The sequence below is a fragment of the Lathyrus oleraceus genome, chromosome 6, assembly GCF_024323335.1.
Source record: "Lathyrus oleraceus cultivar Zhongwan6 chromosome 6, CAAS_Psat_ZW6_1.0, whole genome shotgun sequence".
Classification (NCBI taxonomy): domain Eukaryota; kingdom Viridiplantae; phylum Streptophyta; class Magnoliopsida; order Fabales; family Fabaceae; genus Lathyrus; species Lathyrus oleraceus.
Genome location: NC_066584.1, coordinates 303,727,980 through 303,744,440, shown reverse-complemented (window position 1 = coordinate 303,744,440; position 16,461 = coordinate 303,727,980). Strand labels below are relative to the sequence as shown.

At 37.6% G+C, this 16,461-nt stretch overlaps 1 protein-coding gene across 1 annotated transcript; it reads left to right on the top strand.

Annotated features, from left to right (window-relative positions):
* Positions 1-5,031: 5,031 nt before the first annotated feature.
* Positions 5,032-10,931, top strand: LOC127095336 (uncharacterized). Its single transcript, XM_051034041.1, has 3 exons — positions 5,032-5,415; positions 9,948-10,391; positions 10,476-10,931. Exons 1-3 carry the CDS (start codon positions 5,032-5,034, stop codon positions 10,929-10,931), a joined length of 1,284 nt encoding a protein of 427 aa, XP_050889998.1.
* Positions 10,932-16,461: the final 5,530 nt, after the last annotated feature.

Genomic DNA, 16,461 nt, shown 5'->3' with positions numbered 1-16,461 from the left:
GTGCAAATTTGCTTTTCACCCTCTATGCATGAAGTGCATGCATGAACAGTGCACGAAAATCCTTCCAATTTCACTTAAAATCACATTTTGGAGCCAATGGTGATGGTAGAATGTTCAAACAATGCACCAAATTTAAATTTCATGTTTTCCCTCCAAAAATCCAATGAATTATCAAATGCTCATGTGAATAGAATTTATGTAATGTGATGCATGATTTGGAAACTAGAGGTCAAAAGGAGAAAAATGCAAAAAGAGCCATCCAATTTGGAGCTTTGGTTGAGAAGTTATGCTCATTTGAAGTTCCATGTACACTTTGTCATGTTTTGATCATATCTCCTTAACCACACATGAGAAATTGATGATCTTGGACTTTTTGGAAATGGGATAGAAAGATCTACAACTTTCATGTTCAACAAAATTTCATTTGAAGCTTTATTGATGATGTAATTTGGAGTTGAAGTTAGGCCAAAACCTTTCCATTTTTGGCAAATTCAAATTATAGGTCACTCTCTATTTTTGGCAATTTTTGACTGGACCTCAAATTCTTCAAAGTTGATGTTTGAAATGCCAAATGAGACTTGTTTGAACATGAATGAAGTATTTCTAACCACTTCCCACCTCCAAATCCACAGTTGAATGTGCAGTTGACTTCTGTTGACTTTTGTGGTTCTCAGATGATTTGCACATGGACTGATGAGTTCTGAGTCTCAACCACTTGATGAAATGGCACCAAAATGAAACCCTAGCTTATACAAGCTCAATAAAATCATATGATGATCTCCATCTCATAAAAGACCTCATCTCCTTGAAAAACCCTGACTGGTAGAATGCAACTGATTAGGGTTGACCAGAGGTCAAAACCCTAATCCCAAGGAATCTGATCAGGAATAATGAACCATGATGATGATGATGTACCATTTCAACCAAGATAATACTCAACCTCCTTGAAGAACCAAAAAACCCTAATTGAAGCACAACCCTCAGATGATTAGTGATCAATTCATGAGACCCTCAGGCTTGCATCTTTTAACCTCTCTATCTTCTGAGAAAGACCTAGGAGGATGACTTGCTTATTTCACATGATATGCAAAGATGTAATGCCTAATGCCCTGCAAAAATGAAATGCAATATGCTAAGCCAGTCCCAAGAGAGGAGGGCAAATTTTGAGGTGTTACACTCACTAACAATGGATACAAGAAAGGAGGTATTGACAAAACTCTGTTTGTGAAGAATGAAGGAGGAAAGCTCATGGTGGCACAAATATATGTAGATGATATTGTTTTTGGTGGGATGTCAGAACAGATGGTTGAACTTTTTGTTAGACAAATGCAATCTGAGTTTGAGATGAGCCTTGTTGGAGAACTGACCTACTTTCTTGGGCTACAAGTCAAACAGATGGAAAACTCTATCTTTCTATCTCAAAGCAAGTATGCCAAGAACATTATGAAGAAGTTTAGAATGGAAAATGCAAGCCATAAAAGGACACCTGCTCCTACTCATGTGAAAATCTCCAAAGACGAAAGTGGTGTCAGTGTAGATCAGAGTCTATACAGAAGCATGATAGGAAGTCTGCTATATCTCACAGCAAGCATACCTGACATTGCATTTGTTGTAGGTGTTTGTGCTAGGTATCAAGCTGAACCAAAAGTCAGTCACATAAACCAAGTGAAGAGAATACTGAAATATGTCAATGGCACCAGTGACTATGGGATGTTGTATACTCATGGATTTGGATCCATGTTGACTGGTTACTGTGATGCTGACTGGGTTGGAAGTGCTGATGATAGGAAAAGCACATCTGGGGGATGCTTCTTTTTGGGGAACAATCTGATTTCATGGTTTAGCAAGAAACAAAACTGTGTATCTCTATCCACTGCTGAAGCTGAATACACAACAGCTGGGAGTAGTTGTTCTTAACTGGTCTGGATGAAGCAGATGTTGGCTGAACACAATGTCACACAAGAAGTCATGACATTATACTGTGATAACCTGAGTGCCATAAATATTTCCAAAAATCCTATTCAACATAGCAGGACAAAGCACATTGACATTCGTCATCAATTCATCAGAGAACTTGTAGAAGAGAAGATCATAACTCTAGAGCATGTTACTACTGAAAAGCAATTAGCAGACATTTTCACTAAAGCTTTGGATGCCAATTAATTTGAATGTTTAAGGGGGAAGTTGGGGATCTGTGTTCAAGAGAACCTATAGCAAGTAAAGGAGTTTGTGGTTGTGGCAAGGACTAGACTGTGTGGCTGGAAGCTATTCTGATGCTGATGTTTGTTGAAAAAGGTCACCTTTGGTCAATTTTGACTAAAAAGGGGGAGAAGTGTTGATATGGAAGTTGTTGTGGAAGTTGTGAGATGTATATAGCTGGAGGACAGCTATTATTAAAGGAAGTGCACAAGTGTTAAATGTTGTTCTGTTTACAGATGTCAAAGAGGATGTCTGACATGGTGCACAGGTGGTGTTGTTGAAGCAGATGTCAGAATGACATTCTGGCTGGTACAGGTCCTGGAGTTACAGTAGCTGTTATGTTCATGGAGACTGTTTGTTGTGTGCACAGATTTAGGGGGAGAAGGAGTACCCTTGTGCATTTGTGTGTCTTACTAGTTGCATCCATAACTAGTAATTCTGTTTCTATTGCACAAATTTAGGGGGAGGAGAAGTACCCTTGTGCATGTGTGCATTACTAGTAGCCAAAGCTAGTAATTGTTTTGCTTCTGCTGCTGATTAAACTATTGTTATGTTGTTTAACTACTGATAGTTTACCTTGTGAACAAAATGGACAGATATATGTTTTAGCCAAAATTTGCCAAAGGGGGAGTTTGTTGATTCTGAGTGTTGGCAGCAATGTTGGTAAAACAAAGAGTGTTCACAAGATGTTATGTGTGATGTCTTAACATGAGATATGCTATGTACCTGCTGGAGTTCAAGAACATGTTCATGCAGGATTGTTTTAGAATGCCACATACAATGTCATGGCTTCTGATATTGGATGTACCTGCTGCAGCTTAAATGAAAGACATGTTCATGCAGGATTGTTTCAGATGACATACACAAGGTCATGGCATCTGATATGGCTGTACCTGCTGGAAGTTATAAAAGGAATTATTGGATTATGCAGGATTTTTCCAGGATGTCAGACCCGATGTCATGACATCCTGTACACAGAACATTCAGCATGAATGTCTGGTGTTTTGTGATTGCACAATTAAAGGCAATCTTTGTATGATTGAAGATATGATTAGCTAGCGCATTCAATCATGGATTACAACCAGATTTACTTATTTTCCAAGGAGATCTAACCAACTGTTATAGAAAGATTTGATTGGAAAATAGATTTAGGGTTTTCAAGATGTCCAAGCCCAACTGGATGCTTCTATAAAAAGGGACTTCGAAAACCTATTTGAACACACAACCAATACTGAGTGAAATATAGAGAGAGAGCTAGGGTTTGTGTCTGTTTAGTCGTGAGACTTATAGGTCATTCAAGTCATCCATTGATGATTGAATTGGACTGATTTGTGGTTGTAATCTGTCACTCTAAAGCTGTTAAGCAAGAGTGTGTGTCTTCTTGATCAAAGCTGTGAAGCAAGATCAAGAGTGTGTCTTCTTGATTGAAACTGTGAAGTAAAGTCAAGAGTGTGTAATTGAAAAGTATTTTCTTTTCTCAAGGGATTGTTGTTTAAAATCACTGGTGTGTGATTGTAGGGAAGTGAGTAGGTTCTCATATCTAAGAGTGCTTAGGTAGAAATTGCACGGGTAGAGAATAGGTGAGAAAGATTGTAACTTGTTGAAGTGTACGGAGAGTCTTTGAACTAATTCTATTTTAGTGAATTTCCTTCCTGGCTTGGTAGCCCCCAGACGTAGGTGAGTTGCACCGAACTGGGTTAACAATTGCTTGTGTTATTTGCTTTACCATTTTGTATCTTTATCCATTGTGTGTTAACAGATATTAGTGTCGTGACATTACCTTCGACATCTTATATCTGATACCAAAATTTCAGGTATAGAGCTAGTTTTTCTTGGAAAGTCATTTTTTATGGTGAAAGATTATAGGTCATTTTGTATAAACCCTAATTTGGAGGTCAACTTCCCAAGGTCATAGCTTGCTAAATTTTTATGATATGAAATATTTCCAAGTTTCACAATCAAATTCAAGGTGTCTAATTCAACTTTTATGTTTGGAGTGAGAGCTAATTCAACTTTTATGAGCATGTGATATGAGGATACATTATAGGTCATTTTGGATTAGTGCCATTGAACAAGTGATTTTCCTAAACTTCAAAAATGAATAACTCATTCATCTCAAATCCAAATGAGGTCAAATTGGTAACCATTTTGAATTATTTTGATATATCTACAACTTTAATGAAGACACTTTTCTCATTTGAAGCTCACATAAAAAGTTAGCCAAGGTGGAATAAGTGAACATATGGCTTGACACTTAGAAAAAATTTTGATATGTTAAAATTTCCAAAATTCCACTTCAAAATTCATCATGATACAATCTTCAAATGGAAAAGTGTTCAACATAAGAGTTATTCATCTTGATCTAACCTTTCCAAAGAGTCCAATTTCATCAATTTTTGAAAAGGTTTGAGTGGTTTGCGCATGGCTTGAATAAGGCATTATCATTTGGCAAAGATCAAACTTCAAATAGCTGTACACATTTGCCTTGCATTCTAATTCACATTTAGACTCATTCACACTTGATTATGGACCTAATTGAGTGACTTCAAGGGCCTGTACACGCCCATACAAGCATGCATCATCCATTCCCAAATTTGGAAGTTGAATTTGAAGGTGCAAATATCACAAGCTACAGCTATAAATAGAGACCTCTAGCATCAGAATTAAGGACCCTTGCGCGCCAACTTTGCTCCCATACCCCAAACCCTTACATTTTAAAGGAGAAACCTGAGAATTTTCTTTAAAAATTGAGTTTGAATCTCGCTATTTGGAGATTCAAAACACCAGGGATCCAAAGCTTTTGTTCCATTCTAATCCACTTCTACAAGCTTCATGAGTGAGATCAAGCAAGAATCAAAGCAAGAGCAATCGAAACCTGACAACATATCTTTTCATTTTGCTTTAAGTGTAAACAGGTGGAAATATGTTTATCAGAAGAGGCTGGCTTTGGAAAGGGAATTAGCTCAGAATGTCCTAGACTGTAAGGATATTATGGATCTTATTCAAGAGGCTGGTTTAATGAAGACTGTGACTCAGTTTTCAAAGTGCTATGAGATGTTGGTAAAGGAATTTATTGTTAATTTGTCTGAAGAATATGCTGATGGCAAGTCTAAGGAATTTAGGAAAGTGTATGTGAGAGGCAAGTGTGTAAATTTCTCTCCTTCAGTGATCAACAAGTATTTGGGAAGGCCTGATGAAGCTCAACCTGAGCTTGAGGTGACTGACAACAAAATGAAGGTCTGAAGAAAAACTTGTAAGAAAGATTCTCATATCATTGCCCAAGAGATTTGTCATGAAAGTTACTGCTATAGAAGAGGCTCAAGATATCTGCAATATGAAGGTTGATGAGCTTATTGGTTCTCTCCAAACTTTTGAAATGGGCTTGTGTGAGAATGTTGAAAAGAAAAACAAAAGCATAGCTTTTGTATCAAATACTGAAGAGGATTCAGAAGAAGGAAATATTGGAGGTGATGAAAGTATATCAGAAGCTATAGCCATGCTTGGAAGACAGTTCAACAAGTTCATAAAGAAGATTGATCAAAAAGGTAGACCAAATGTCAAGAACACTTCATCTGACATCAGTAGAAGATCAAAATCTGAAGAAAAGTCCAACCAAGGCAAGGGAATCCAGTGTCATGGATGTGAAGGTTTTGGACACATTAGAGTTGAATGTCCTACCTTCCTCAAGAAGCAAAAGAAGGGACTATCTGTCACCTGGTCTGATGGAGACTCTGAGAGTGAATCAGAAGGAGAATCTACAAAACATGTCACTGCACTAACTAGTGTTTGTGCCTCTGATGATGACTCAAGTGGAGATGAACTTACATTTGATGAACTTGCTGCTTCATATAAAGAGTTATGTGTCAAAAGTGCAGAAGTGTGTCTACAAGGAGAAAAGCAGAAGAAACTTATCAAGGAGTTGGAAACTGAGAAGAAAAAGCATCTGACAGTCATATATGATCTAAATGGTGAGATAACCTTGCTGACCTCTAAGCTAGATCAAATGAGAAAATCCATCAGAATGTTGAATAAAGGAACTGACACTTTGGAAGAAATTCTAAAGGTGGGATAGAAATCAGGAACCATGTCTGGTTTAGGCTTTGTTAAGGAATCCTCATCTGAATTCAAAAGCTCAAAGGCTGAAGTTCAGAAAATCAAGCAGAAGTCACAACCAATGTCACAACATCATGGAAACAGGAGGATTAATCATCAAAAGAAGAAATTTCAAAGATGGAGATGCCACTATTGTGGAAGATTTGGTCACATAAAACCCTTCTGTTACAGGTTGCATGGTTATCCTGACCAGACCCCTCAAGTCAGACCTAAGCAGAAGGCACCTAAGCATAATGCCCATATCAAGAAACAACAATGGGTTTCTAGAATAACTCACACATCTCTAAGGGCATCTACCAAAGAAGACTGATATTTTGATAATGGTTGCTCAAGACATATGACTGGGATGAATAACTTATTGGTAGATATACAACCTCATACTACCAGATATGTGACCTTTGGTGATGGAGCTAAAGGAAAAATCAAAGGTGTTGGTAAGCTGGACAGTCCTGGAGTTCCAGAACTGAATAATGTGTTGTTAGTAAAAGGACTAACTGCTAATCTCATCAGCATAAGCCAGTTATGTGATCAAGGCTTCAATGTACAGTTCACTAAGGAAGAATGTGTTGTGACAAATGGAGAAAATAAGGAAGTTATGAGAGGATCCAGGTCTAAAGATAACTGCTATCTATGGGAACCTAAAGTCTCAAACGACTCCTCGATGTGCTTCTTAGCCAAGGAAGAAAGGGAAGTGAAGTTGTGGCATAGAAGACTTAGACATCTTCATTTAAGAGGAATGAAGAAGATCATATCCAAGGAAGCAGTTAGAGGAATCCCAAAGTTGCTTATTGATGAAGGAAAAGTCTATGGAGAATGTCAGGTTGGCAAGCAAACCAAGATGTCACATCCTAAGCTTGGACATCCTACAACATCCAAAACTTTGGAACTTTTGCACATGGGCTTAATGGGACCTATGCAGGTTGAAAGCCTTGGTGGGAAGAGATATGGTTATGTGGTTGTTGATGACCATTCTAGATACACATGGATAAGCTTCATCAGAGAAAAATCAGATGCATTTGATGTCTTCAAAGATCTATGCATAAGACTCCAAAGAGAAAAGGATAGTAGTGTTATCAGAATAAGAAGTGACCATGGAAAGGAGTTTAAAAATTCCAAGTTTGATGATTTATGCTCATCTGAAGGAATAAGTCATGAGTTTTCCTCACCTATTACTCCTTAGCAAAATGGAGTAGTTGAAAGGAAGAACAGAACTATTCAAGAATCTGCTAGAGCTATGATTCATGCAAAGAAGCTTCCTATGCACTTTTGGGCTGAAGCTATGAATACAGCTTGCTATGTTCACAACAGAGTTACCTTGAGAAAGGGAACCTCTTCCACTCTGTATGAAATATGGAAAGGCAGAAAACCTACTGTGAAGTACTTTCATATCTTTGGAAGCAAATGTTACATTCTTATAGATCGTGAACAGATAAGAAAAATGGACCCCAAAAGTGATGAGGGTATATTCCTGGGATACTCTACTAACAACAGAGCATACAGAGTTTTCAACTCCATAACTAATGTCCTGATGGAATCCATAAATGTTATTGTTGATGATAAAGATGAAGAATCCAATGTCATAGAGGATGTTGGAACATTCCTTGAGACTTCAACAGAAAATGTACAGGATACTCCTCCTGGACTTGAGTTAGAAGCATCCAACAAGGTGCCTTCTATCAGGATTCAGAAAGACCACCCTAAGGATCTTATCATAGGAGATCCCAATAGTGGTGTGATTACCAGATCAAGGGAGAATAGCTCAAATTCCTGCTTTGTATCCAAGGTTGAACCTAAAAATGTGAAAGAAGCTCTGACGGATGAATATTGGATCAATGCTATGCAAGATGAACTGGAGCAGTTTAAAAGGAATGAAGTATGGGAGTTAGTTCCAAGACCTGAAGGGACTAACATCATTGGTACCAAGTGGATTTACAAGAACAAGTCTGATGAGAAAGGAGTAATCACTAGGAATAAAGCAAGACTAGTGGCGCAAGGGTATACTCAAGTTGAAGGGGTTGATTTTGATGAGACTTTTGCACCTGTTGCAAGACTTGAGTCAATAAGGTTGCTGTTAGGTGTTGCCTGCATTCTGAAGTTCAAATTGTTCCAAATGGATGTGAAGAGTGCCTTTTTAAATGGCTACTTGAGTGAAGAGGTCTATATGGAACAACCTAAAGGGTTCAATGATCCTAATCTACCAAAACATGTGTACAAGTTGAGGAAAGCTCTGTATGGATTGAAGCAAGCTCCTAGAGCTTGGTATGAGAGGCTGACTAAGTTTCTGACTACTAATGGTTACAGAAAAGGAGGGATAGATAAGACTTTATTTGTGAAGGATAAAGATGGAAAAATCATGATTGCCCAAATATATGTGGATGATATTGTCTTTGGTGGAATGTCAGATAGAATGGTGAAACATTTTGTTAACCAGATGCAATCTGAATTTGAAATGAGTTTGGTTGGGGAGTTGACTTATTTTCTTGGACTGCAAGTTAAATAGATGGAAGATTCTATGTTTCTCTCCCAAAGCAAATATGCCAAGAACATAGTTAAGAAGTTTGGTATGGATAATGCTAGTCACAAAAGAACTCCTGCACCTACTCATTTAAAGTTAACTAAAGATGAAGGAGGTTCTAGTATTGATAAATGCTTGTATAGAAGCATGATAGGTAGCTTACTATATCTAACTGCTAGTAGACCTGATATTGCCTATGCAGTTGGTGTGTGTGCTAGATACCAAGCAGAACCCAAAGTGAGTTACTTAAATCAAGTCAAGAGGATTCTCAAGTATATTAATGGGACTTGTGATTATGGTATGCTCTACTCTCATGGATCTGAGCCTATCTTATCTGGGTATTGTGATGCTGATTGGGCTGGAAGTGCTGATGACAAAAAAAGCACATCAGGAGGATGTTTCTTCTTGGGAAACAATCTCATATCTTGGTTCAGCAAGAAACAGAACTTTGTATCATTATCCACTGCAGAAGCTGAGTACATAGCAGCTGGAAGCAGTTGTTCCCAACTGGTATGGATGAAACAGATGCTGACTGAGTACAATGTCACTCAGAATGTCATGACATTGTTCTGTGACAATCTCAGTGCCATCAACATTTCAAATAATCCTATCCAACACAGCAGGACCAAACATATTGACATTAGACATCACTTCATAAGAGATCTGGTAGAAGACAAAGGGATTACCTTGGAACATGTGGCAACTGAACTACAACTTGCTGACATATTTACAAAGGCTTTGGATGCTACTCAGTTTGAAAATTTAAGGGGCAAGTTGGGAATATGTCTTTCTGAGGAATTATAGCAACTAAGGATGTTAGGAATTTACTGTTTAATATTTCAAATTATTAAAAAATTGAAAGTGTGCTCTGATTGGTCAACAGAGAATAGTTATTGTTGTTGGTCCAATCAAATCTTGGAGCAAAGTGGTGCCCAAGAAAAAGAAGACCAAGTTTGTTGTTGTTGAGTCTGACTCAGATGTTCCTTGTAATGTCTCTGACATTCTGTCAAAGAAGAAGCCAACCACTAGCAAGCTTGCAGCTAGTGTCCCTGAGGTACCAATTGACAACATATCTTTTCATTTTGCTTCAAGTGTAAACAGGTGGAAATATGTTTATCAGAAGAGGCTGGATTTGGAAAGGGAATTAGCTCAGAATGTCCAAGACTGTAAGGATATTCTGGATCTTACTCAAGAGGCTGGTTTAATGAAGACTATGACTCAGTTTTCAAAGTGCTATGAGATGTTGGTAAAGGAATTTATTGTTAATTTGTCTGAAGAATATGCTGATGGCAAGTCTAAGGAATTCAGGAAAGTGTATGTGAGAGGCAAGTGTGTAAATTCCTCTCCTTCAGTGATCAACAAGTATTTGGGAAGGCCTGATGAAGCTCAACCTGAGCTTGAGGTGATTGACAATAAAATCTGTCAAGTCATTACTGCTAATCAAGTAAGGAAGTGGCCTCTCAAAGGAAAATTTGTGGCAAGTAAACTGAGTGTCAAGTATGCAATGTTGCACAAGATTGGAGCTGCTAACTGGGTGCCCACCAATCATAAATCTACAGTTGTTGTAATGCTTGGAAAGTTTATATATGATGTTGGAACCAAAGCCAAATTTGACTATGGCTCCTAGATTTTTGATCAAACTTTGAAGCATGCAGGAAGCTTCAGTGTGAAGGGTCCTATAGCCTTTCCTTCTCTCATATGTGGTATTGTTTTGAATCAGTTTCCAAACATCATAACTGAGAATGATTCTGTGAAGAAAAGAGACAGCCCTATGTCTTTCAATCATAAGCTGGTCCTAGGTACCCATGACCCTGACATTGTCATGACATCAGGTGAGACATCACGTGTAAGCAATCAGCCAGGTAAAGCTGATATCATTGCAATGCTCAAAGAAACCCACAAGGAATTAGAGGCAAGGAAGCTGAACTTGGAAAAATTGATTAGCTCTTTGGAGATGACTGAAGGTGATGTGCTAGCTGATGGTGGAGAATTTGGTGAAGTTGTTGTTGCAGAAGAAGCTGAAAGACAAGGTGAAGAGGGAGAAGCAGATGCCAGTCCTGATGATGGCACAGATGATGATGCTGACTCTGAGTCAGATGACTAGAACATTTCTTGTGTTTCTGATAATTGCTTGTATTTTTATTTTTTTGGTCTGCAATATTAAGTGTTGCTTTGGCAACATTTTTGACAAAAAGGGGGAGTAACACTTGTACCCCAGGACAACAGATTTCTTTGAAGTTGAAGGTCCTCTAAACAAGAGGTTATGTTGTTGTTTGCTCTCTACTTGATCTTCTCTTGTGTTGCTGTTGTTTGAAGTTTAACTTCTATGTTTGCTAAGTGTATTAGCTAATTTGATTTTATGCTTGGATGTGTGCTTTCTGCTGCTGTGAACTCTGTTGTGATGCCAAGTTGTTTTAGCCAAAAATTTGCCAAAGGGGGAGTTTGTAGATGTTTTTGATTGGCTGCATTTTATGTTAAAATACTTACTGTACTTAGATGTCTTGACTGATGTCATGACATGCTTAAGTAGTATGTTGCAGGATTAGCTAATACTGGATTTACTGGATGTCAAACTGAATGTTATGACATTCATTCATGACAGCATTTTCTGGATGTCAAACTGAATGTTATGACATTCATCACTTACAGCAAATGCTAAAGTGTAGGCTAATTTTTCTGTTATGTTTCAGTATTTATCTCAGGCTGATTTTCAGGAAACTAATAGTTGTGCTAAAATTAAGAGACCTAAAATATTGCCTATTTGTTAGCACCCTAATGTGTGGAAATTAGGTTAACTTGCTTAACCCTAATTTTATAAAATTCAAGTTCAAGGCCCAAGTACTGCATTATAAAAGGATGGCAATCCTACTTTCAGCATGTCAGTGATTTGAAGCGTGAAGAATTCACTATATCATTATATATCATTGTTGTACTTTCATTGTGTCTTGAATTAGGTTTTACTTGTGAGCCAAGCAATTATCACCTAGATGATTGCTTTGGACTATAGTGTTTATTGAGTTGTAATTGTTGTGTCACTCTAAGCTTTTAAGCGTGAGTGCTGTGTTTCTTGATTAAAACTTTTAAGCACAATCAAGAGTTGTTTGAAGTATATCTTCACCACTGACTTTAAAATTCTTAATGGTTGTAATCACTGCTGTGATTGAGGGGGAGTGAGTAGGTACTCAGGTCTTAGTTTAGATTGAAATTGCATTGGGTAGGTCTTAAGTGATAGGATTAAACTGGTGGTTTAAGTCCTAAATTAATACCTCTTATAGTGGATTTCCTCCCTGGCTTGGTAGCCCCCAGAGTAGGTGTGTTTGTCACCGAACTGGGTAAACAATTCTCTGTGTCATTTACTACTTTTTACATTTACTTTCTGCATACATTACCTGTCTGCGCAGAATTGGATGTCATAACATCCAGTGTGACATCGATAGTCTGTTACTAGAATTTCAAATATAAATAAAAAATGTTAAAAAATATAAGCAACAATTTGGACATGATGATCTCGAAAAAACAATTGATATGTTTAAACTATTAGATTAATTTTACATGTTTACCATTATCATATTCACACACTTATTCATTTACTTATACACAAAGTAATGTAAAAAAAACTCAATTAATTCTTAAGACATTATTCTGAAAACATGCATCGATAATGTTTTATTTCCTTTTGAATATTTCAGGTTAAAATGTTAAAAACATTGCAAAAAGGATAAAATTCCGAGTCAGGCAAGGAGAGTGGCGCAAAGATATATTCATTGGGCAAAATTTATCTCAAGCAGTGAATCCAGGGAAGAATGGTTGCAACCAAAAATAAATTAAATGGACAAATGGAAGTTTGATCATCGATTTCATAATATTATGAAGGTTCTAAAATAGGGAAATTCTGTTGTGTGAATTCATCTTGCCCAACAAATTCATGACGACTCGCAAAGGTGGCTTGGAGAAAAAATTGGTACTAAGTAAACTTAAAGGATAATTTGCTTGGCAAATTATAGCCCGCCTAACAAATTTAAAGAGTCTTGAAAATCTATAAATATGGGTGTTTGGTCAATTTGTTTGATATTAGTTTGAAAAATATGAGTTTCAAAATAATATTAATTTAGATATAGTTTTATATAGTTTAGTTAGGTTAGTGGAATTTTTAGAGAGAGAGATTGTTGAAGGCTTGTTGAGATGGAGTTGTCAAGGATTGGGAGATCGTTTGAATATTGTTATACTCCTGCACCTTCTATCTTGTTATCACACCATTATATGTAGTTAAGTTCTCTCTTGTTGGAGTTAAGTTTTTACATTATTATGATTCTATGTATTTGATATGATGTGTCGGGGAGATGTTTTAATTTATAGGAGGTTTCTCCAAGTGATTGGTAGAGATTGGCTAGGAGAAGTTTGCTTAATGAGATGTGTCGACCTTCGTGAAGTTGAATGGATAAAGGTACGAATTTCTTAGCCACTTGTAAAAAGCTAGAGCAAAAAATTTAATAAGTGAGCCAAAGGGTTAAGAAGGTTATGTGCTCCTGGTCGGAGACTTCAGCGTTTCCTTCATAATACCGTTCAAACTGAAACCAATGTTTTCAAACAAATAGCCAAGTATACTGGCAGGACCCAGTTGACTCCATTTCATTTCGATCCTAGCTTCCTTTGTAGTCGAGAATTTGGGAAGTGGTGGGCTAAGTATTACATCGAGGAATTTTGCGATGTTACTTCCTTTATTCAATTGTTTGACAAAGTTTTTCTCCTTGTGCAGGAAAAGACCAAGAAAGGTATGTATACGCTTATAAAATAAATTCAAGCTTTTCAAAACTACTTTGATACTGCCTATCGACCTGATGATCTTAGTCAAACCATCCGCGAAGTAGCTGTTACGCTCAAAGATAAGTTTTCAAAGAAAATGGAAACTTTAAATATTCCCTCATACGTTCCTCGTGAGAAACTCTATGAAATGGCTCTTGAACTATTTCCCCCAAAGTTTCCTCCACTACCAAATGCTGACTTCGGAGTGGCTCTTGCACCCCCATTTCCATATTGGTTCATTTGTGGAGACTCTATTAAAATCCTTCGACAACAATCTCAGGAAAAGGCTCAGCGGGTGGTTGCGACTAAACACACTTTAGGCAGTTTCAAAGGGCACCTTCATATAGGAATCGAAGATGTCCGAATCAAATCAGACATATATGAAGGTGTGATACAGGGGACTTCCCTCAAAGTAGATTCCCTTTGACTTGCTTTTAACTAACGCTGACCGTTTCTTCTTATTTTTGTCTAGCTATCAAGATCCTCCCCAAAAAACACACTAACAAAAGACCTATCGACTCGAAGGTTGAAGGAAGTAGAAAATCTGCAAAGGTACCTCTCTTTCTTTGTTCCTTTATCCTTGTTATACATTTATGATATAACATTTAATTCTTGGTTCAGGTTGCTCGAAAACCTCCGATGAGTCCCCTACAAATCCGAAAACCCGCTGCTACCCCCATCGTCGTGGATTCTGACGAAGATGACCTGTCGCCTGTTCTGGATCTCACTTCGAGGAAGAAGAAACCACAGCTGAAACCCATCGATCCTTCGAATCAACCGAACACAAAACTCTCAATAAAAAGGCCCATTGCACTTGTTATCCAAGAACCTACTCCTGAGGAAATGGCAAGAGTAACAGTGGCTCAAAGTGAGAGCGACAATTCTAGCCCCGGGGTCGAAGGTTATAAGGTACCACCCACTTCTCTTCACTTTATTTCACTTGTTTGCTTCTTTTAGTCATTTATACCTTCTGCTTGTATTGATTTTAGGGTGACGCGAGCACTATTGTTCTTCCCAAGAAAGCTGCTTCCTTCAAGCCTGCCTCTGTGCCATATGTTTTGAACAGTGTGTAGCACCTCAAATTTGCACCTACCTTTTGTACATACATTTTCATATTAGGTCATTAACATAACATAGTCCACTGCATAGCATTGCATTGTCAATTGGCCCAAGTGCAAGTTCAACTGACAAATTAGGTCAAACTGGTCAGGAGATCAGTCAATCAAGCAAACAAGTGCAATTTCCATTGAGACAAGGCCTTAGGGTTGGTACAACATGTTCACATGACCTAGGGGTCCTTTGGAAGTGTTTTGGTCAAGGATGGGGTGCTCAGAAGTCATCAGTCATGGTTCAATCCACCAGAAACCCTAGAAAGTCAATTATGGTCAACTGTGGTCAACTATGCCTGATTTTTTGGATTTCAAGGTAGGAGATGGTTTGAAAGGGTTCATTCATGTCCATACAAGTCTCATTTGAAATTTCAAAGATCAAGATTGGAGAAAATAAAGTCAGACAAAAAGTTTCCTAAAATGGCAGGTGACCTGTAATTGGAAACTGCCAAAAATAGAAAGTTTTTCTCCTCAAATTTACATCATCATACAAGCTTCAAATGAACTTTTGTCCAACATGAAAGTTGAAGATCTTGCTCTCACCTTTCCAAAAAGTCCAAGAACACTCATTTCTCATTTGTGGTTGGCAAGTTATGATCAAATCATTTTCAGGAATTTTTGAACTTCAAAGTGGCATATCTTCCAAACCATTTGGCCAAATTGAGTGAGGTTTTTTGCTACAAGTCATGTTTGATATGCTCTATCCAAATCCTTCATCATAATTTACCAAAAATCATCCAAGCAAAATGGCCTTTTTCAAGTGGCATGAATTAAAAAGGAGAGGGGTGAAAAATGAGCTTTCAAAATAATCATTTCCAATGCATTATACCAATTACAATTGTTCAGAAAGTGCATTTTGGATGTGCTTAAGGCCCAATTTCGTGCATTAACATACACCCCATGCATTTTTGGTTGGTTTTTAGCAAAATGACCAAAACACTCCATTAAGCTAATTTCACTTGACCAATTCATTAATCAAGCTTAGCAATGTTAAACAGAATATATATTGATCATTTTCAGTCTGAAAACCCTAGCCACTATTCACCAAACCAGAAAAAATACATTTTCTCTCAAAAAACTCTCATTCTTCACTTGGAATTTTGGTTGAAAATTGTCAAAGGATTCGTGTTCTGGGCTTTGGTTCATCATTCACAAACCTCTTTGAAGCTTTTGCAAGCATCAAATCACGACTGTAAAGCCTTTTTGCAGCACTGTTCCATTGAGATCCTTTCATGGCAGCTGGGGATTTGGCCGTAACCAAGCAAGATTGAGCCACGATTCATCATCCATACACCTTCTGGAGCTTGAAGGAGCATCTGTTTCAGCTCAACACAGCCAAACAACCACTATTCCATCATTATCCTTCAACCAAGGTAAAAGTTCGAATCACATCTTTGTCCAAATCATGCTATGCTTCTTGAAGGTCTTGCTATGCTGAGTACAATGCAATTTGAATCGTGGCAAATGGTTGATTATTGAGAGAGATACGTTGAATTTAAGTTTGGTTGTCAAATGTGTTTTTGCTTGGTTCTTCTTTGTTAGCTTGAATTGATGAAAACTAGGTTTAGATTATGATTGTACATGGTTGGATGGTTCGAATGGTATGCTCTTTTCCAGATTCTGAGAAAATTGTTCATCGTGTGGATGAACAAGTTACTGTTGCATTAAACCCTAGTTTATGAACCCAGGCATCGTATTTGATCTCCAGATTTTTGCTTTGCA

Bases quoted from the DNA above. Each gene is read 5' to 3' on its own strand.
- LOC127095336 (XM_051034041.1), top strand. From the start codon at position 5,032: ATGAGTGAGATCAAGCAAGAATCAAAGCAAGAGCAATCGAAACCTGAC. The intron at 5,416-9,947 runs GTGACTGACAAC...TATGTTTATCAG, and splicing joins AAGCTCAACCTGAGCTTGAG to AAGAGGCTGGATTTGGAAAG. The intron at 10,392-10,475 runs GTAATGCTTGGA...CAAACTTTGAAG, and splicing joins ATCATAAATCTACAGTTGTT to CATGCAGGAAGCTTCAGTGT.